The sequence below is a fragment of the Myxocyprinus asiaticus genome, chromosome 40 (assembly GCF_019703515.2).
Source record: "Myxocyprinus asiaticus isolate MX2 ecotype Aquarium Trade chromosome 40, UBuf_Myxa_2, whole genome shotgun sequence".
Taxonomy (NCBI): domain Eukaryota; kingdom Metazoa; phylum Chordata; class Actinopteri; order Cypriniformes; family Catostomidae; genus Myxocyprinus; species Myxocyprinus asiaticus.
The window spans coordinates 36366679-36388232 of NC_059383.1; the positions used below are offsets into that span (position 1 = coordinate 36366679).

At 38.0% G+C, this 21554-nt stretch overlaps 1 protein-coding gene across 7 annotated transcripts in view; it reads right to left on the reverse strand.

Moving 5' to 3' along the window:
* Positions 1 to 21554, reverse strand: part of LOC127430974 (electrogenic sodium bicarbonate cotransporter 1-like) — a 71891-nt gene that overhangs the window by 19536 nt on the left and 30801 nt on the right. For 6 of the 7 annotated variants that reach the window (XM_051681109.1, XM_051681113.1, XM_051681108.1 and 3 more), the window contains exons 6-16: positions 18894 to 19073; positions 16241 to 16336; positions 15613 to 15689; positions 13241 to 13398; positions 13041 to 13128; positions 12615 to 12769; positions 12369 to 12488; positions 9143 to 9317; positions 4937 to 5070; positions 178 to 446; positions 33 to 91 (exon numbers count right to left, since the gene is read on the reverse strand). In XM_051681109.1, coding sequence (XP_051537069.1) covers positions 33 to 91; positions 178 to 446; positions 4937 to 5070; positions 9143 to 9317; positions 12369 to 12488; positions 12615 to 12769; positions 13041 to 13128; positions 13241 to 13398; positions 15613 to 15689; positions 16241 to 16336; positions 18894 to 19073 — 1511 coding nt within the window. The remainder of the gene's footprint in view (positions 1 to 32; positions 92 to 177; positions 447 to 4936; positions 5071 to 9142; positions 9318 to 12368; positions 12489 to 12614; positions 12770 to 13040; positions 13129 to 13240; positions 13399 to 15612; positions 15690 to 16240; positions 16337 to 18893; positions 19074 to 21554) is intronic. The other variant, XM_051681114.1, reaches the window with a different exon arrangement.

The window sequence follows — 21554 nt, forward strand, 5'->3', positions numbered from 1 at the left end:
TTTTTCTGAAACATACACACAGACCATTTTACCTGAACACTGTTGTTCATCATGGCCTCCATTTTTTCCATGTACACAGCTGAACTGTTACCTTTTCAAAGAAAAATACAAACTTTGAGTTTTCATTTCTATTAAGCCTGATTCCCTCTTCCAATCTTACATTTATTTTGCTCTCACCGTCCGGTGGACTGCAGTGGCATCCATACTGAGTAACAAGGTCTATGTCATATTGTGCATTGATCGGATGATGGTGAGCCAGTTTGAGCATTTTCTTAAAGGCATCATAGATGAAGATGAAGCTGATGAGTGCAGAAAACCCTTCTTCTGTAAACCGCGTGAAGTATTGCACCAGGAAACTGGCATCGGTCGCGACCAGGATCAGACACAGGAATCCGGACCAGAGGCCAATCCACAACCGGAACTCCAGATAGTCGAAGTTATTATCCCTGAACCAATCAAGAAGGGTCATTAGAAACAAAAAAACAACCATCCGGTGAGGCACTGGGGTCAGATGGTTTTGCCGCAGAATTTTTTAGATCTTATGTCACAGAACTGGCTCCACTTATGTTAGAAGTTTACACAGAGTCATTAAAGAAAGCTGAACTACCACCAACCATGGCGCAAGCCTTGATCAGTCTCATTCTTATAAAAGATAAAGACCCAAATGGTTAGCCATAATTTTAGACAATATTTTTACATCTAACTGGATCAGGGAGAATTCTGGCTAACCGATTAAGCAGAGTAATTACATCTATTATACATACAGATCAAGTGGGGTTTATACGAGGTCATAGTTCTTCTGATAATATTAGACGTTTTATAAATATTATGTGTTCAGTAGCGAATGATCAGACCCTGATCACTGCCATTTCACTTGACACCAAGAAGGTGTTTGATAGGGGGGAATGGGACTATCTTTTTAAGATTTTGGATATTTCCGGTTTGGGAACACTTTTATTGGGTGGATTAAGTTCATTTATAAACAACTATTTGCAGCAGTGCAAACTAATAGATTCATTTCAGATTTTTTTCCTCTTGGTAGGGGAACCCGTCATGGCTGTCCTCTCTCCCCTTTATCAGGGACTTTAAGCAACAGCTGCTGACAGAACGGCTACAGCATTCTTTGTTCTTGTGCGAATGCGCAACTTGGAACACACTTCTTCCTGTTGTACAGGAGAATCGCTACTGTGCCGTAGTCAACAGTTTGTGACAGATTAGGTGACTCTACCCACCCAACCGGGCCAATTGGTTGCTTAGGAAGCCTGACTGGAATCACTCAGCACGCCCTGGATTCGAACTTGTGACTCCAGGTGTGGTAGTCAGCGTCTTTACTTGCTGAGCTACCCAGGTCCCTCCCTAGTCCAACACTGAACAAGTGGTCCTTATCCCAATCTCACCATTGCAAAGTCTTTCTATCAAATTGCCTAGAGAAGTATAAATGCATCCCATTATTTCACACTGCAGAGTGGACAAAGGTTTCCCGTATGTTCAGTTTCGTACTTACCTAAATGTTTCCTCAAGCATATGGCTGAAACCCAAATTATGTATTAGCAAGTCCCCCTTTTGCTGGAAAGAATGGATGGAGAGGGGTGTTGCTACACTTGGTGACCTTTATGAAAATGGAGCTTTGAGATCATTTGAAAATGTAACACAGCAATTTGGGATTTCTAGGTCTCAATTTTTCAGGTATTTACAGCTGCGCTATCTACTTTGTACTATTTTTGGTGGTAGTACATAACCCTCTAAAGCTGCAGACACCCTCTGTATGGTGCTCACGGCCTTTGTAAAGGGTCATGAAGCGTCATTGTGTATTATTCCTCAATGATTCAGTCTTAGTGAAGGGGCCTTAACAGCTCTTAAGAGGTTATGGGAAAGAGATTTGAACTTGGTATTGGAGGATGGGGACTGGGAAAGAATAAAATAAAAAATAAAAAAATTAAAACTATGTCTAAGGATGCAAGGGTACGGCTTATTCAGTTTAAGATTTTGCAAAATTTCTACTGGACTCCTAGATTGTTTAGGCTTGGTTTAAAAGACACACCTACATGTTAGCGATGTCAGTTGGAGGATAGAGACAAAGCCCATGCTCTGTGATTCTGCACTAAGATTAAACAATTCTGGTCAAGAGTCCAGAATTTGTGAGGTTTTAGATACTCAAATTACATTCTGCCCCAGACTATGTATACTGGGTGATGGGGTGGTTATTAAAGTAGGTGACAAATATACAAAAAGCTGGGTCCAAACTAGTGTAATGATTTGCAGACAAATAATTCTTAGAGGATGGAAGTCAATTGGTGCTCCCTCATTTCAAGAATGGTGCATTTGAAAAGATGTCATATAAACAGCTTGGCAGATTAGTATGGTAAGAAATGGGACAGGTATTTGGCCTTTCTGGGGGGGCTCTCAGTGAGGACCATGTGGAGAGAAACAGAATTGTGGTGGTAATTGTAAATTCTATTCTTTGTAGAATTCTTTCTTTTCTCTTTGTTTGTTGATTTTTATATTTTTTATTTTCTCAAATATTTTAGCAAAAAACAACCATCCTATTAGAAGTTACGAGAATAGCACTCACTCAACCAATGAGAGGATAAAAATAAAAGGACTAAGAGTATGTTCGACATGGCAAACTACATACTAGAATTGAAAAAAATATGCAGTATGTAAGTCGAATGCAGTTTGCTTACTGTGCACAGAGTATGCAAAGAAATTATGCAGAATCGCCGGATGATCTACTAAATTAGCTAAAATGTGCTACTAAATTAGCAGCATATTTTAATGTTATGAATGAACTGAATTTTAATCTCCTTCTCAACTTGTTATTTGATTGGAATACTAAAACTAAGTAAAAACGAAGACAATTTTACATTAATATTATTAAAAATGCGAAACATACAGTATGCAGTAAGCTAGTGTTTCATTCTGAACATACCCTGGAAGTAATATATTCTTAAATGGTCACATGATGGACGTACAGAGTAATCATTTAGTTAAATTCAGAAAAAACATTTTGCTTAAGCTCCTTGTGTTACGGACTCAATCCAGATGACTTTGTCGACTAAGAAGGCTCCGATGCTAATCATGTTAGCATGGTACCTCTGACTCATCAAATATATCATACTGGCCATGTCTCTGTAATTATAGCCCTTGACTTAGCGTTAGAGATGGAAACCCTCAACAAAACTCAACTAATACGCTCAGCAGACACACACGTGAAATCCGACTCAATTATTCATAATGGAACATAAACAGAGAAACCTGAAACCTGTAAGAGAGAGAAAGACAGAGAAATGTATTCACACACACGCGCGCGCACACACACATTTAAAGACACACACAAACAGACAGAGTGACTGGACCTTGGCGGAAACGGGAAACAATAAGATGTATCTTGATTCCAGATAACTCGGAACATTTTGTGCCTAAAATGACACACTAACTAAATTCCAAGGAATGTTGTTTGTTCTGTTGCAACTAAAACCTTAGTTTACAGGTCAAGCACCGCATTTCTAGCTGAAGGATAGTACATTAAGAAATGTTCCAGGTTCAATACAAGTTAAGCTCAATCAACAACATTTGTGGCATAATGTTAATTACCACAAAAACTATTTAAATTCATCCCACGTCTATAAAAAAAAAGACAAAAAGAAGCAAAAATCATGGTAACAATAAGGCACTAACAATGGAAGTGAATGGGGCCAGTCCATAAACATTAAAATACACACGGTTTCAAAGGTATAACCAAAAGATGTAAACATTATATGTTTTAACATGATTTTAGTGTGATAAAATCAGGGATTTAACAGCATTTCTCAGATTACAAGATTTTCCGCCGTTATGTCGCCATGACAACAAAGTTGTGATATTGGATATAACTTCACACAGATACGGTTATTAAGCTATTTTATCATACTAAAATCATGTTATCAAATATAATGCCAACGTATTGTGGCTATACTTTAGAAACAATGTGCATTTGGATCTTTTTGGACTGGCCCCATTGACTCCAACTGTAACTGCCTTATTGTAACCGTGATTTATGCTTCTTTTTTTCCCTTTTTTTTTTTTTACAAATGAGGGACTAGTCAAAACTATTTAGAAAATCTCTACAATAAATTAATAAAATACTGTTTAACTGAAAATGTGTCTTTAAAACATCTCTTATGAAGTAACTGTAAAAAGAAATTTTATTATTATTATTATTATTATTTTTATTTATTTAATATTTACTATAGATGTTACTATCTGATTGGTTGAGTTACATTCTAAATTGCCGTAAAATAGCTAATATATGCACACCTGTGACCATCCAACAATTGTATTTTATATTAATGCACCAAGTGCATTAAAACCATCTACAATTAGGCTAATAAACTGTATTACTAGGCAAAATAATTGTTTACTTGATTATTAAGTTGGCTTGACAAAGCCAACAAATATTCTACAAAAATCCCTTTTTGTTTTTTTAAAATCCCTAAATCAAGACCAAGATTTTTGACTGTAACTCATCCTAGAGCTTTCAAGTTACATCCACCAAACTCTGCACAGACTGTTCTGACTCGTGTTGCTATGACTTTTATAACTGATGAGAATTACGCTTTTCACACAGTGGACAATAAAATATCCCAAAATCCTATAGACTTATATTGATGGAATGTTTAATATTTGCCACTGTTGTGTTCATCCAATAAACCACAGTTACAATTGAGTGCCTAATCTACAATTATTTCACCAAGTTGTGCCTAACAAAACCTGTTAACAGTGGTAAAAGCATCTGTACATTATGAATATTGTAAATTATACATTGTGCATATACAGTACGACTGCAATGTAAGCTTGTCACTCATAATTTTTTGAAGTGACAAAAAAGTGATTTGATTTGATTTAATTTGACTCTCTTGGCTTATTGCTTAAGTATGTACTAAAGTATGACACCCACTTGCTGAAGTTAAACAGCAGCCGTTCAAAGACTAGCACAGGCCCAGTACTGCTCAGGATGGTGAGAGGTTGACCCGCTAACAGACAGAACACGACACCCGATAACGCCGTCCCGACAAAACTCTCCAACACGCCCTGCAGAGAGAGAGAGACAGAGAGAATTACAAAAAGACAAGTAGTGACTCTAGTGGGAGAAAAAACGCAATGTACTGCATTTGCACGCTGATATGAATGCTGTGTCAATGAAAAATCAAATTCTTATCAGATTTGAGCCCTTATGTGATGTCAGCTGATTTCTGACAGCACGCTTTTGCCTGACAGTCAAATCTGAAACTGTTTATTCAGACCAGTTTCTGTTTCCAATAAAAACTACTCTTGTTTGTCTTCTCTTTTCTTTTTAATTGTGCTTGATAAGTATTTGACAGGATAAAGTTATTTAAATTATGGTTTTGGCCTGGCAGACAATAAAATGGGTAGAAAAATCCCATAGATTTACATTGAAGTAGGCACCTATCTATGCAAATAAAGCACAACATTGCCCCCCCACTTTTTCAGCCGCTTTGGTTCTGGAAGTATTTTCCCATTCATTTATTCCATTTGGATTATTTAATAAAATCCTTCATTAGAGTTCTAAGCTATGAACCAAACCAAGAAGCGCTGAGGTGAATCACAACATTACAAAATTTGATTTGAAGCAAAAAAGCGTTTGAAAATTGGCCAAAAAGACTTTGTGTACTTAAAGAGCACCTATTATGGTTTTTCAAATATTACCTTTCATGTAGTGTGTTATATAGTTGTTTGTGAATGTGAAAAAGTCTGCAAAGTTTCAAAAATCAAAGTGCACGACAAATGGAGTTATTGACTCCCAAAAGAAAGAACCGATTCTGAACACCTGAAACGAGTCGTTAGTATTTCCAGACTTCCTGTACTAACCTACGTAATTTGGTAACAAAAAACCCGCCTCTGGTCTTCATTGGCTGCTCGCAAACAGCTTTGACCCGCCCTCAAACACTACACTAAGCGGTAGACCAATCACAACAGACTGGGACATCTGACCAATCAGAGCAGAGTAGGCTCTCTGAAAGGAGTTTAGAACGGATCATTGAACGAGTCGTTTTTGACAAAGGTAATGCTGCAATTTAAATTATGAGCAAATTAAAGTGTTTTTTGACATTGGATGCATGTAAATCTATTGTATGAGACCTTTAAAACAAAATTAGGCACGTTTAAAAACCATAATAGGTGCTCTTTAACGTCTTTCATGAGGGAATGAACTACAATCACATGAAGCATTGTGAAAAATGTAATCGAATTAAAAACAATGTAAAAATATAAAACTATTGATTCAAAGTTGTTGATTATAATAGTACAAACAATATATTTCAAGTATATTGCAAAATCTGTAAGTAGTTTCAGAGTGTAAGGAGAGTGACTCAATCGCGTCATTCACAGTGCGTCATGTGAGTGGGCGGTCGCTGCAGAGCTCTTTTGGTGTGCTTTGTTGGCCGTGATTCTCTGATTGGTGGATCTGCCTCAACAGGATTCATGGGCAGTGTAGTTCTTCACCACAAAATCTGCTATTAAGTGTGATTTTTTTCAAAATGCAGTGATGGTTTCAACAGAAGCATATACTATCGATTAACAACCTCGAAGCTCGTGGTAGGTTTGTCTTAAAGGTTTATAATTTATTGCTAAAAATCTATTCGCCTAGGAAGAAAATGAATGTGATTTTCACTTTTGGAAGCACACTGTGGTGCTCTATAAGCAACCACTTAGAACACCCTAGCAACAACCTATTAACCACATAGCAATGCCCTGGTAACCACCCATAACGTGGGTAAGGACCGCTCACATTTTCTTCAGAAAATGTAAAAATGTAATTTGTAGCTCAAGTTGGGTGAGATTTCACACCATGTTTGCCTTGTTGTGCATTCGTATTTGTGTCAGAGTGAATTTTTAGCAAATACATACACTATATTGCCAAAAGTATTCACTCATCTGCCTTTAGATGCATATGAACTTAAGTGACATCCCATTCTTAATCCATAGGGTTTAATATGACGTCGGCTCACCCTTTGCAGCTATAACAGCTTCAACTCTTCTGGGAAGGCTTTCCACAAGGTTTAGGAGTGTGTTTATGGGAATTTTTGACCATTCTTCCAGAAGTGCATTTGTGAGGTCAGACACTGATGTTGGATGAGAAGGCCTGGCTCGCAGTCTTCGCTCTAATTCATCCCAAAGGTGCTCTATCGGGTTGATGTCTGGACTCTGTGCAGGCCAGTCAAGTTCGTCCGCACCAAACTCGCTCATCCATGTCTTTATGGACCTTGCTTTGTGCACTGGTGCGCAGTCATGTTGGAACAGAAAGGGGCCATCCCCAAACTGTTCCTACAAAGTTGGGAGCATGGAATTGTCCAAAATCTCTTGGTATGCTGAAGCATTCAGAGTTCCTTTCACTGGAACTAAGGGGCCAAGCCCAGCTCCTGAAAAACAACCCCACACCATAATCCCCCTCCACCAAACTTCACAGTTGGCACAATGCAGTCAGACAAGTACCGTTCTCCTGGCAACCGCCAAACCCAGACTCGTCCATCAGATTGCCAGATGGAGAAGCGTGATTCGTCACTCCAGAGAACGCGTCTCCACTGCTCTAGAGTCCAGTGGTGGCGTGCTTTACACCACTGCATCCGACGCTTTGCATTGCACTTGGTGATGTATGGCTTGGATGCAGCTGCTCGGCCAAGGAAACCCATTCCATGAAGCTCTCTACGCACTGTTCTTGAGCTAATCTGAAGGCCACATGAACTTTGGAGGTCTGTAGCGATTGACTCTGCAGAAAGTTGGCGACCTCTGCGCACTATGCGCCTCAGCATCCGCTGACCCCGCTCTGTCATTTTACGTGGCCTACCACTTCGTGGCTGAGTTGCTGTCATTCCCAATCGCTTCCACTTTGTTATAATACCACTGACAGTTGACTGTGGAATATTTAGTAGTGAGGAAATTTCACGACTGGACTTGTTGCACAGGTGGCATCCTATCACAGTACCACGCTGGAATTCACTGAGCTCCTGAGAGCGGCCCATTCTTTCACAAATGTTTGTAGAAGCAGTCTGCATGCCTAGGTGCTTCATTTTATACACCTGTGGCCATGGAAGTGATTGGAACACCTGAATTCAATTATTTGGATGGGTGAGCGAATACTTTTGGCAATATAGTGTATGTACACATATTTAGGGCAAGACATAAATAATTAATCTTCAAAGTTTACTCAGAACCTTCTAAACATTGATTTGATAGTAAAATCCTTGCATGCAATGTGCCAACCTGCAATCTAAACCAAACGTTTTTATTTAACATATCTGAGCCAAGCTTTGTAGGTAACGCCAAAGTCGCAGAAGGCATTACCTTGGAAGGATTTTTCCGAAGTGTATTTTTGTGACTGTGTGTGTGTGTAATCTCAGGCTAATTTTAGCTGATCCTCCTTACTAGCTTGTGCCACATACATGCACTGCTAAATATATGCCAAACTTTGCAGTCACTGCACATGTTTGAATGCACCACACACAATCCTGTCACTATATATGCACACACGCTTGTTTGAAGGAAAATTATATTCCTCTCTCTCTCTCTCTCTCTCTCTCTCTCTCTCTCTCTCTCTCTCTCTCTCAATGCAGAACAGATCAAATCCGAACTTGCAACACATACACCTGTTTCCGACACCCTATGAAACACACAACATACATATAACATGACATGTTTAATAATCAAACACATATAAAGTAGCACACACATTCAGAGTGAATGCCATTACTATTACAATAATCATAATGGCTTGGACAGGAGATGGCAAATACATACACACATTTACTTATTTAAATAGGGACCACAGACTGTTTATTTTAAGTTATATTCCTATAGCTCAACTGAAACACATAGTGATAAAATGTATACTTTGGATAAAAGTGTTTTCCAAATGCATACATTTAATGTAAATATAAAGCACAAAATAAGCAGTATAAGCAAAGAAATCTTCTTACATTATCTGAATTTTAAAAAGCAGTAATGCAGAGTTAGTCATAGACTTTAAATCCCTACAGTTGCTAAGCTAAACAGTCTGGCACCACCTTGGTAAAAGACACAAACACACATCCCAACAGTGCCAACACAGTTAGATACAGAATTGGTTTAATTAACAGAGCATGCTAACCTGCATGTTCTCAGTAGCATCTCCCAGAAGTCCTCCGAAGGTGATGGCGTTAGTTACAGTACCCAGGTAAATAAACAAGACTGCAGAGAGAGACTGAATATGCAGAGCATCGTAAAAGTCGCTTGCAAAAAACGGGAGTTTCCTCTTGACGTCAAGAATGAGACCCCCACAAAACCTGAAATAGAAAGATAAAGAGTCAGAAAGAGGCAATGGGTCTGATTCATAAAATACAAGCTAAACTAATTTCCATGTAAATTGTTCATAAATGCGTTCTTACGTAAACTGTTGCATTGAACGCAACAGTTTAAGTAAGAATGGTTTTATGAATGATGTCCATTGCATTTTTATCATCCAAACATTGCTGGGAAAGCTACTTTGAAACTGTAGCTTTCCAAGCTACTCATCACATTAAGTTGTTAAAATACAGCCAAGTGACTCTTCTGAAAAAGTAAAAAATAAAATAAAATAAAAAATGAATTAGCTTCAAAGAACAAACTTCTTTGAAGCTAATTCAAATGAAAATATTTTTTAAATATAACAATACAATTATAGATAATATAATATTGCAGAATTAATAATAGCATCACCTGTTAATTATATAGCCTATATAACCAGAATGACAACATAAAATTTTATATATACATTTTTACTAAATATACACTAATAAAACCAGAAAACATCCTATTCGTCAAAATATCCCAGCAACAATTAAATATTTCGCTTCTTTTAGGCTGCGCAGGACCTCGAGTGAATCAGCGAATCATTTTTGTGAACTATTTCATTTACATGAACCGCCCGAATGAACCGATTCACTTAAAGGAATCGAAGTTCCCAATGCGATATAAACGTGACTAGTTCATTTGAACTGCTTCATTTACATGAACTCTCCGAAAGAACCGATTCACTTAAATTAATCGAGGTTCCCAATGCGACATAAATGTGACTAGTTCATTTTAACAAATTCATTTACATGAACTCTCGAAAGAACCGGTTCACTTAAATTAATCGAAGTTCCCAATGCGATATAAACATGACTAGTTCATTTTAACTGCTTAATTTACATGAACTCTCCGAAAGAACCGATTCACTTAAATGAATCGAAGTTCCCAATGCGATATAAACGTGACTAGTTCATCTTAACTGCTTCATTTACATGAACTCTCCGAAAGAACCGATTCACTTAAATTAATCGAAGTTCCCAATGCGATATAAACGTGACTAGTTAATTTTTATTGCTTCATTTACATGAACTCTTCGAAAGAACCGATTCACTTAAATGAATCGAAGTTCCCAATGCGATATAAACGTGACTAGTTCATTTTAACTGCTTCATTTACATGAACTCTCCGAAAGAACCGATTCACTTAAATTAATCGAAGTTCCCAATGCGATACAAACGTGACTAGTTCGTTTTAACTGCTTCATTTACATGAACTCTCAGAAAGAACCGATTCACTTAAATTAATCGAAGTTCCCAATGCGACATAAATGTGACTAGTTCATTTTAACTGCTTCATTTACATGAACTCTTCGAAAGAACCGATTCACTTAAATTAATCGAAGTTCCCAATGCGATATAAATGTGACTAGTTCGTTTTAACTGCTTTATTTACATGAACTCTCCGAAAGAACCGATTCACTTAAATTAATCGAAGTTCCCAATGCGACATAAATGTGACTAGTTCATTTTAACTGCTTCATTTACATGAACTCTTCGAAAGAACCGATTCACTTAAATTAATCGAAGTTCCCAATGCGACATAAATGTGACTAGTTCGTTTTAACTGCTTCATTTACATGAACTCTCCGAAAGAACCGATTCACTTAAATTAATCGAAGTTCCCAATGCGATATAAACGTGACTAGTTCATTTTAACTGCTTCATTTACATGAACTCTCCAAAAGAACCGATTCACTTAAATGAATCGAAGTTCCCAATGCGATATAAACGTGACTAGTTCGTTTTAACTGCTTCATTTACATGAACTCTCCAAAAGAACCGATTCACTTAAATGAATCGAAGTTCCCAATGCGATATAAATGTGACTAGTTCGTTTTAACTGCTTCATTTACATGAACTCTCCGAAAGAACCGATTCACTTAAATTAATCGAAGTTCCCAATGCGATATAAATGTGACTAGTTCGTTTTAACTGCTTCATTTACATGAACTCTCCAAAAGAACCGATTCACTTAAATGAATCGAAGTTCCCAATGCGATATAAACGTGACTAGTTCGTTTTAACTGCTTCATTTACATGAACTCTCCGAAAGAACCGATTCACTTAAATGAATCGAAGTTCCCAATGCGATATAAACGTGACTAGTTCATTTTAACTGCTTCATTTACATGAACTCTCCAAAAGAACCGATTCACTTAAATGAATCGAAGTTCCCAATGCGATATAAACGTGACTAGTTCGTTTTAACTGCTTCATTTACATGAACTCTCCAAAAGAACCGATTCACTTAAATGAATCGAAGTTCCCAATGCGATATAAACGTGACTAGTTCGTTTTAACTGCTTCATTTACATGAACTCTCCGAAAGAACCGATTCACTTAAATTAATCGAAGTTCCCAATGCGATATAAATGTGACTAGTTCGTTTTAACTGCTTCATTTACATGAACTCTCCGAAAGAACCGATTCACTTAAATGATTTGGATTGCCCAGCACTATATATGAGAGAGAGAAAGCCAATTCCCTTGGCTCTGTTGCTGCATTCATGTTTAAATGACAAATGTAGCATTTTTTTTTGCTAAAACGCTACTTGTTGGAGAATTTAACTGGCTACTGGAAAAGCTACACTATTGTGAAAATAGCTCCTGTCACGCTACTGAAGAATGCAGTTACGTAAGTTAGTAGTGTCACTACTTGGTGCTAGTTACTCCCCAACACTGCTTCCAAATAACTAAGTAAAAACGTTCTACTGATAGCATTTAACGACACCCAATATAAAAGCTAACTATGCTAACTGCTAAGCTAAGTGCTCATAAACTTGTTTGTTGGTGATCCTTGTATCAGTTTACAATTTTTGGCCTCTTATTTATACAGAAAGGACAAGAAATGATAAAGGAACATGGGATCAGATATGGCGCAAAGCCGGATGTTGTCCATAGTCTTGCTGTGTGCGCTAACAGCTATAGGCAACAGATTGGACAGTTTTTCATTTGTTATATCAGTTTCTATTTGTTTTCATGTCTGTATACATGTTTTGTTTATTACTTGCTGGTCATTTTGAGTTCGTCACCGACCACGTGTCCGCCGCCGCCCCCTGCATCCCCGTCATTGGGCGGTCCACCGTTCATCTGAAACCCCTCCCCTCCGCTGGCGAGAATGTTCTTGCTGAAACCACACAAACATGCACAATTACACTGTTGTCTTAACTCTGTTTCATTGTTTGCTTAAATGCCATACATTTCACTGACTTAACACAGAGATTCATTTTAAGATCGGTTGTTGACGCTGTACCGTTTATCAGCAGACGGGACAGATTTAGGAGGTTCGATCCTGATGTCAGGGTCCCATTCTCCAGGAGGCAGAACTATGACTTCATCCAGGAACTCATCTATACCTGCCAGCAGGTCACCACGATCTTTCGCTTTATAAGCAATATCATGAAAAACCTGCAGAACCCCGAAGCCACACAGATTTATTTAATTTATTTTAACCAGTATTACAAAAAGGAGCACAAAAACCTCAATGTCGGCTCCTGCTTTTAGAATATTAAGACAAAAAAACATATCAAGGTTTGTAATCCAGTGGCCAGAAAAGATCTCGAAGATGAGTCAGGAAGTATTTTAAAAAGTTGCAAGGTCACACACAATTCTGCATTTACAAACCGCACAAAACGTCCACGCCTATATATGCATATAAACACACTAATAACTCACACACCTCATCAGACATGAGCGTCGCAATGGCTCGTCCGATCTCGTGATATGATTTGGCCTTTCCTTTGGGTCCCAACAGAATAAAAAGGAACCTGTGAAAACAAAACACACAAGTAAATACTCTTTATACTGTAGCGACGGATTTATAAAAATTGTAACATTTTTAAAAAGGGTGGTCATGGTGTTGGTGTTTCCATTGGTTACCGTGTGGGAACGGGGACTTCGGTGAGGCCTCCTAACATCACCGCCTGCTGAAGACGTATGAATGCCACGAAGGGCACGTCCAGGAAATCCACCTCGCCGACCAACACGTTTGACGCTTCCGCATCCCGCGGTATTTTCTTCATGAATTTATTATTCAACTACAGAGAGAAAGAACGAGAAAAAGAGGTTACAGGGATTTTACCACAGTTAAGGTGTGTTATGAAGCACTACAACGCAGAGAGCCTAAAACCCCTTTAACCATCGTAAAATGACTGCAACACACTGCCTCCAGTGGCTATTTGCTTTAATACAACAATTTGCTAAAACACACCAACGTTCAATAAATAGCCACATTTATCATTTAAAATAATCTGAATAAACCATTATTTCACCAAGTAATATAGTTATTTTTGCTTAACTATAGGCTGTTTATGGTTGCCAACCAATGTAATAACCAATGCAAACCAATGTGTGTTTATTGGCATTTTACCAAAAAAGTGCCGGAATTATCAGGTTTTTTAACTGCACATAATTAAAGACAATTTTTAAGCTATTTACAACTTAATGTCAATTGACAGCATCTGTCACACAATATACAATGTGTTCTGTATGTCTTGAATATTTCACTAAAGATGGATCCTCTGATCCATATTAAATTCTCTTTCGGTCACACACAAAAACAAATTTTCTCTCTTTTTTATCACACACACACACACACACACAAAACACAGAAAAAGCTACTGCCAAACAGAAAGTTCCAATTTAATCAAACTCTTTTCGCAAAACCAGAGTGAGCCCTTGACAACAGAAATGAGTACATATTTCAGTCTAATATAAAACTCTGATAAGATTTAAGAAATGCTGAAAGCAACAACTAGTATAAACAACCCGTCCGACTTTTAAAACACTTCATTAACTATAAATGTTTGGATGACAGACAGCTTTGAACACACAGTGACACTTTCACACAAAAAGACCTTGTGTTTGTGTAATATTTAACTGTGTTCAAGTGATTTTCATCGGAGGTTATCAGTACAATTACTGCAGTAGTGACAATGACGCACAATATGAACACTGTTCATTCGTAACGCCACTCCCGCTAATCCACAAATATTGACACAACTGACTACCACAGCTACTGTATTTGGTCCTTGTGTGAAAATGTTTCAGTTGTGTGCAACTGTGTTTGAAGAAAGCAATTATTTTGTCCTCGGGATGTGAAACCTTTGTGTTCCTTCCAACCCAAACTCCCTTAGGAAAAACTTCTCTGTTTGCTTTGATCTCCTGCTATACTGAACATACTGTACCCTCAAGTACATGGGACAATCTTGCAACATTCTGTTACATTCTCGTAAAATAAATCTCTGCTTCTACATTAGATGTGCGGGAAAATATAGATATTTAACCACACGTGACTGTATTGATTTTGTAATGCCATTTCAAATTCTATTATTTGAACATCCACAGAAATATTTTAGTGGAAAAAGATTCCTTCAAGTCTTTTTATTTTACTTTATGTTCTGCACTACTTTTATGAATCTACAAAGAACCAAAACAGAAAGTTTAGCTCTTGTGCAAAGCACCAATAAATATAAATGAGAAATGAAGTTAAATGAGAAACAAGTAAAAGTTTGCAATATATCACAGTTTTGAATCGCACAATATTATTGTATTGTGACCAAGATGACAATAGAATACCATGTTGCCAGGTCCCTGCTGATTCCCATCTCTTTTCTACATTGCGTGAAAATTTTGTGGTGAACATGAAATGGCATTCGTAACCCATTTTATTTCCGTATTACGTCACACGTGAGGTTTAAACTAGGAAACGGTATGGTACGGTATGCTAAAAGTGGGCGTAACATACAAGAATGGAGCCAGGTGGTTGTATGGGAGGGGCTTAAAAAATAAGGGGACTTACGGACGTCAAAAAAAGACGTTTATTCCTTTGGAAATAGTGTAACAATAACTATTCTAGGGAGCATTTAATCAGACAAAAATCTGTGTAATGCATGACGAGTAATCAACATATTTGGTCAGTTTTCCCAGAAGAGAAAGTCTCGTTTTACAAAGTATGCGATTATTCATACTAAAGTTTTCTAAAGTTTCCGTTTTCGGTGGAGGAACACGCCATTCCAGTGTGGATGAGAAGGGTAAACATAGCGAAATCAATGCATTTTGAAACAAGAACGGATTAGTGTGGATGTGGCCTACGTTTGTTTACGATTAGGAGCACACTAGCATATAGCTAATACTTCAAAGCTAATACACATGGGCTAAAAAGTGACAAAACTCCCCAATTTTGATTTCACATTGACTTGAACTCGCATGCACACACCCATATATTTGCACAAAAACAAACTACGCAATACCTGGTCTTTCTCAGGCTTGTCTGAGAGATCACTGAGGCTATTGGAGGTCAGGTTACGATGGGCCGTTGTTGGGCTGCCTGCAGAGGTCACACAGGGTTAAAGGTCAGAATATGATGAGCTAATCAAATTTTCAAAAGCAAAACCACAGACACAAAGAGGCCCAGGAGTCTCACATAAAATGCATTTTGTATATCTAATTCTCAACAAATCCTGCTACTAACTTGATGGACAACTTACACAGAGTGTATTCGCTTATTTCAGAGGTTGATGAAGAGATTAGTTTGATCTTACTAAATATAACAAGGTCATAGAATCACATTCAAGACCTTCAGTGTGCTTTCTTGAAGTCAACATCTACACTACACTAAATTTATTTCTGTCTATTTTTTCTTTTTTTTGAGCACTAGGAACAATGACAATTGGCTATGACGGCTATGAATAAATAACAGTGTGACTATGATTGGAATGGAATAAGAGTTTTGCTTACTGCATACAGTATATACTGTAAACTGCACACCATTTATAGAAGAAAAAATATTATGTGAAACAGACTACAACAGTGTTCAACTCTAGACCCAGAGGATCAAGTCTAGTATAAACCAGTTTTAATCTTCAACTACAGACTTACAGAGAAGTCCCATGCTGTTGCTTCTCCGCATCTGAATTTGCTCGTCAAGTTCAAAGGTGGTAAAGCAAGGCACAGTGTGATCGAGAGGACTGCGCGCTTCACATATCAAGAGAGAGAAAGAGAAAGGAATACAGGGACGCATGCACATCATTAAAACAAGTGGGAAGGACAAGAGACAGGGAGAAGAAAAAGAAATCATTAGAGCAGAGATTAAAGTGACATTTCATTCATTGAGCTGATTTGAAAAAATGATAGCAGTTTGAAAGGGAAACATAATTCGGAGAGAATTGAATATTTCAGGAAACCAGTGATGGGGAAGCTACTTTTGTTCAAATTTTAGCTTCTGAAGCTACGGGCTAGGAGCTAAGTTGCAGTCAAGCTAGCCTTTTGAAAAAGTATTTAGCTACATTATAAAGTACCAACAAAAAGTAGCCAACCACAATGAAGCAATTTAAGGGGTCTTATTTGTTTTTAAATATAGAATTGTTACATGATATAATTTATTAGCTCTGTAAGCAGAATAAAGTGTCAAGGGAGCGGCCCGCCCTTTATACCCAATCAGAAAACATAGCCAATCAGAAACACTCCCTGCCTGTCAATCAATTTGTGCGCTTAGGTTTACTGACATCAGGTTGGCTAACATGTCTTTAGAGGGTGGGGATTTCGAGATGTTCCAAAATTGTATCAGATCGCAATTCATAACACAACGCAAGTACATGTTGCATTCTCAATGCTGCCACAAGGGGCGCTGTAGCAGACATTTGTTCGAACTGTCCGCTTCTACTGTGAGTTTTCTCTTTCAAGTAAATTACTGTCATGCTGGAGCAACAGTTTGAAGAGAATATAACAGAGCAAGTAAGTTAAAGTCAATATATTTATAGCAAATTTCCTCAATAATAACACATACAATTTAATGGCACAGACACTTAAAGGTAACTCTATTGTCCCCTTGAGTACTGACGTTCATTACCGCCACAGTAACGCAAGTATGCACATTAAGCATGTTCAACCAGTTAAAGGAATAGTTCACCCAAAAATGAAAATTCTCATAGTTTACTCACTCTCATACCATCCAAGGTGTGTATAACTGTCTTTCTTCAGCAGAACACAAATGAAGATTTTTAGAAGAATATATCAGATCTGTAGGTCCATAAAATGCAAGTGAATGAACCATCATATAGCCATCATAAAAATAATCTATACGATTCCAGTGGTTTAATTAATGTCTTCTGAAGCAAAACGCTAGGTGTAAGAAATAGATCAATATTTAAAACTTTTTTTACTAAAAATTTTAGCTTCCGGCGAGCTTGAGGTTTTTACATTGACGAGGGTGGAGTTAACCTCTTCTGCATAGATTTTCATACGTAGATCCTTATAAGCAGCTGTTTCTATGGACCGCTGTACTTTTTCGACACAAAAGGAGTTTATGCAGCTGTCTGAGCAAGGAGCTCGGTCCTCCATTTATTCACTTGCATTCAAACTATTTCAAACAGCTCTCCTTGTTGACAATTCCAAGATGGCGCCGCAGCTGACGTATTCAAACCAGCCGAATGAGACATCTATGTATGATTATCTATGCTCCTCTGTTGTAAATAACACTGCGCTTCCGGTGTTTTTGTATTGATTGCGTCGGTTCTCGCGTGAACTTGCCAACACGCTTAACCTCAACCCTCGTGAATTTGAGTCGAACGGATTACTTTTATGATGGCTACATGTGCTTTTTGGAGCTTCAAAAATTTGGCACCCATTTACTTGCATTTTATGGACCAACAAAGCTGAAATATTCTTCTAAAAATCTTCACTTGTGTTCTGAAGAAGAAAGAAAGTCATGCACATCTGCGATGGCATGAGAGTAAATGATAAAATGATTTAAGCACTCGCATCTGCATACGTGTACTTGCATGAAGTATGTTTCTGGCCTAATTCGATGGCTAGCGGAAGTTAGCTATATGAGTCGCTTACAGCACCTTTTACTAAATATTTTGTTGCAAGAAGACACAGGGACTCAAATCAATTGGTGAATCTTTTTTTGTTTGTTTGTTTTGTTGAAGTGGTTCATTTAAATGAACCGTAACAAAGCGATCCACTAAAACACGCATTTGATATTTGCCATAAATTTGTGTAGCATTTCTCATGCTACACCATTACTAGTTGGAAAAAAGAGCTTGTTACTGGAAAAGCTATGCTATTTTTTAAAAACCTGAGCTACTTAAAAATGTGGTTAAGCTAGTAGCATCTCTACTTTTAGTTAGTTACTCCCCAACACTGAAAGAAACATGATTAGATTGGTATGACTAAAGCATGTTACTTTTATTTAGAGAAAGATGCTTCTTCCTGTTATGGTTGGAGATTTGATTGCTGATCAAATAAAAAAAATCCCCAAAAAATGCAATCACCACTTTTTAAACACGTCTAATAACGTGATTTTATTTAAAACATGAAAATGTTTTCCATTTTGCAGTTTGCAAATGTGCTTTTTATTTTTCCCACATCAAAACATCTGTATGAATGCAACTTTTTGTAAAATGAGAGAGAGATGATCTGATCGATTGAGCAGATAGGTTGCGGTGGTGCAAGTGAGAAGAGAGATTGTGGAAAGTGATATAGTGTAAGAGAGAAGTTTGATATGGCACCAAACCGGCAGCTGTATTACCGTTCTCTTGGCTGCTGAACAATCTGCTCGCACTGGACACACTTTTGCCAATGTCAGCCAGGGAACGCAGGTTGGACTTCTTGGTCTGGTGACGATGTTTCCGTAGCAAAGTGTAGATGACCTTTTCCTTCAAATCTGGCTTTAGCAGCCCACTCTCAATCTGATCATCAGTGATTATTTCTAAAAGAAAGAGAGAGATTTCAGCTTCACCCATAGCTCAGCTCCCATACTGAAAACATTCTGTCTTTTAAATCTCTTAAAAATAAAGGCTGCATTGAGAACTAAAAGGTTTTTACAGACTGATGTCTTAAAACAGGGTTCCCATTCTTTTCAACCAATGAATTTCCATGACTTTTCCATGACTTTCAAGCTCATTTCCATGCCCAAACATTTAGCCTTTCATTCTGAAAATGGCACTGAAATCAAATAATCGCAAATTTGTAAAAAACAAACAAACAAAAAAACACAGAAGACAATTGTTTGATAAAAGTTAAACTAAAAACATTTAATTCTAAATTTAATCCATACAAACAGTTCTGTTAACGTGAGAGTTCTGAAATAAGGAGCGGGCCCAAATGATAAAAACACTTTGTTTTGCCACAAGCAAATCTGGTTGCAATCGAAAAACCTGGAAATATCTTTTGAAAAAGCAAACTTATGTCCTCGCATGATTTGTAGGAATAGTGTGCATTTATTACTTTTAGTGCCCAAAGTACTTCGGCAGTGAGCACATACATTTTGTTTAGAATTATATCTAAAATAGGCTTTTGCATCTTTACTGCAGGGTTAGAGAATTTTTCTGCAGTTGAGGTTTCCTATGTAACACCCATGCTAATATACTCATTAATTGAAGATACAATAGCTTGAGCAGTTCCTGCATGTTGGTGTTTTTTGCTCCTCATGTGGCTGCTCAAAGACGTCTCCCCCATATTAGACAGATCAGAAGACTTTGTAGGATCCCGATCCTTTGCCAGCCATTTTTTATACCTGGCCATGCTGAGCCAGGTATTGTTAAAGGTGCACTTTCCTGGCATGCTAAATTGGCTGTAAAAAATAAATAAATTTGCATGCTAAAGTAGCTTAAGCCCACTACACACTGTAGGATTTTTACAGTCCATTAAGACTGATGCTTGTGAGACTGTACAATATGAACACATTGAGATCACCATGACACACTGTGCAACATTATGTCAGACTGTACAATACACATTGTAGCCGACTGTGGTCCCAATCGTCCTGATCAGTGAACGTGAGCATTGCGGAATAGAAGCGAAACAGCGAGATTTGCCCGGAGGATCGTTATTTTTTTTTTTTTTAAAGTCAGGGCATCAGCATTTTCGTTGCTCCTGTACCACTCCATCACAAGCATAACATATAAAAAGAAAGATGGATTTTGTCAAATAGGCCTATAATAAGACATCCTGATCACAAATACAGAACAAAACAGATGTTGAGAATGAATGCGAGTGGGGGAGGTAGCCTATATTAATAATTAGCTACCAAAAGTAAAGATTTATTTAGAAATAAAAAGACTTGTGGTGCGAAAAATGATAAAGTTCTGCGTTCACATAGGGAAAACAAAATAGGCAGTAGTGTTTCTAGCTTGTATGGCGCACTGGGTGAAACTCCCTTCATCACAATTGTTGCTATTGTGCAGATGCGGAGCAGGTTTCTTTCCAAGGAGCATACTCAGCTGGATTTCTCTTAATACTGTGAATTGGGGTGCGAGAGAGGAGCGTACTATCTCAACTGACAGTCGTAATAGCCGTCACACTATACGACTGCGATGCTATATTTCTGGCACTGCCAGATCTTTGTCGGAGGCTAAATATCATCGCAAATGCTATTAATCAGCCGTCGGTGAGCATGTCACACTAAACAGTGTAAGATTGCCAATTTTTCCCTTTGATGAAAGAAATACTGTAGGATTCCCGAAATTTGTCTTCGCAGATGGCATGATGGCAGAATCATGGCCAGACTACTTGGTAGGTCCTCACCTCAGTCCGGGTGGCAGAGGACAAGTCTCAGTTGCCTCCGCTTCTGAGACAGTAAATCTGCTCATCTAATCAAGTGGCTCGTTTTGCATGACACCGCGGAGACTCCCAGCATGTGGAGGGTCATGCTACTCTCCGCAATCCACGCACAACTTACCACGCGCCCCATTAAGAGTGAGAACCACTAATCGCGACCACGAGGAGGTTGCCCCATGTGACTCTACCCTCCCTAGCAACCGGGCCAATTTGGTTGCATAGGAGACCTGGCTGTATTTCGTTGCTCTTCTCTCGCTCTGCCCCCACCCCCCATCCTGTGCACGCACAAGAACCACCCTCTGTTGCGGTAGTGTTGTGTGGATCAGTCTGTTCCACTTTGTTTTTGTCCCAATTACAGAGCCAGGGCTGTGTACAAATACTAGATTTTTTTCAGCCCACCCACAGAAAGGACAGCTAACAGACTGTGAGGAGATATTTGCAGAATTTGCTAACAAAGCTAACAGACATTGATGAAATGCCACAGGACTCAAATTTTATTTCATGGAGTCTTGAAAAACCAATACACTGATCTGAAGAACCTATATTTTACTATCAAAATCTTTTTTTAATCTCCAAAGAATTATAGGTAAAGCAACTTGAGAAACCAATACAGTGAAAAATGGATCATGAT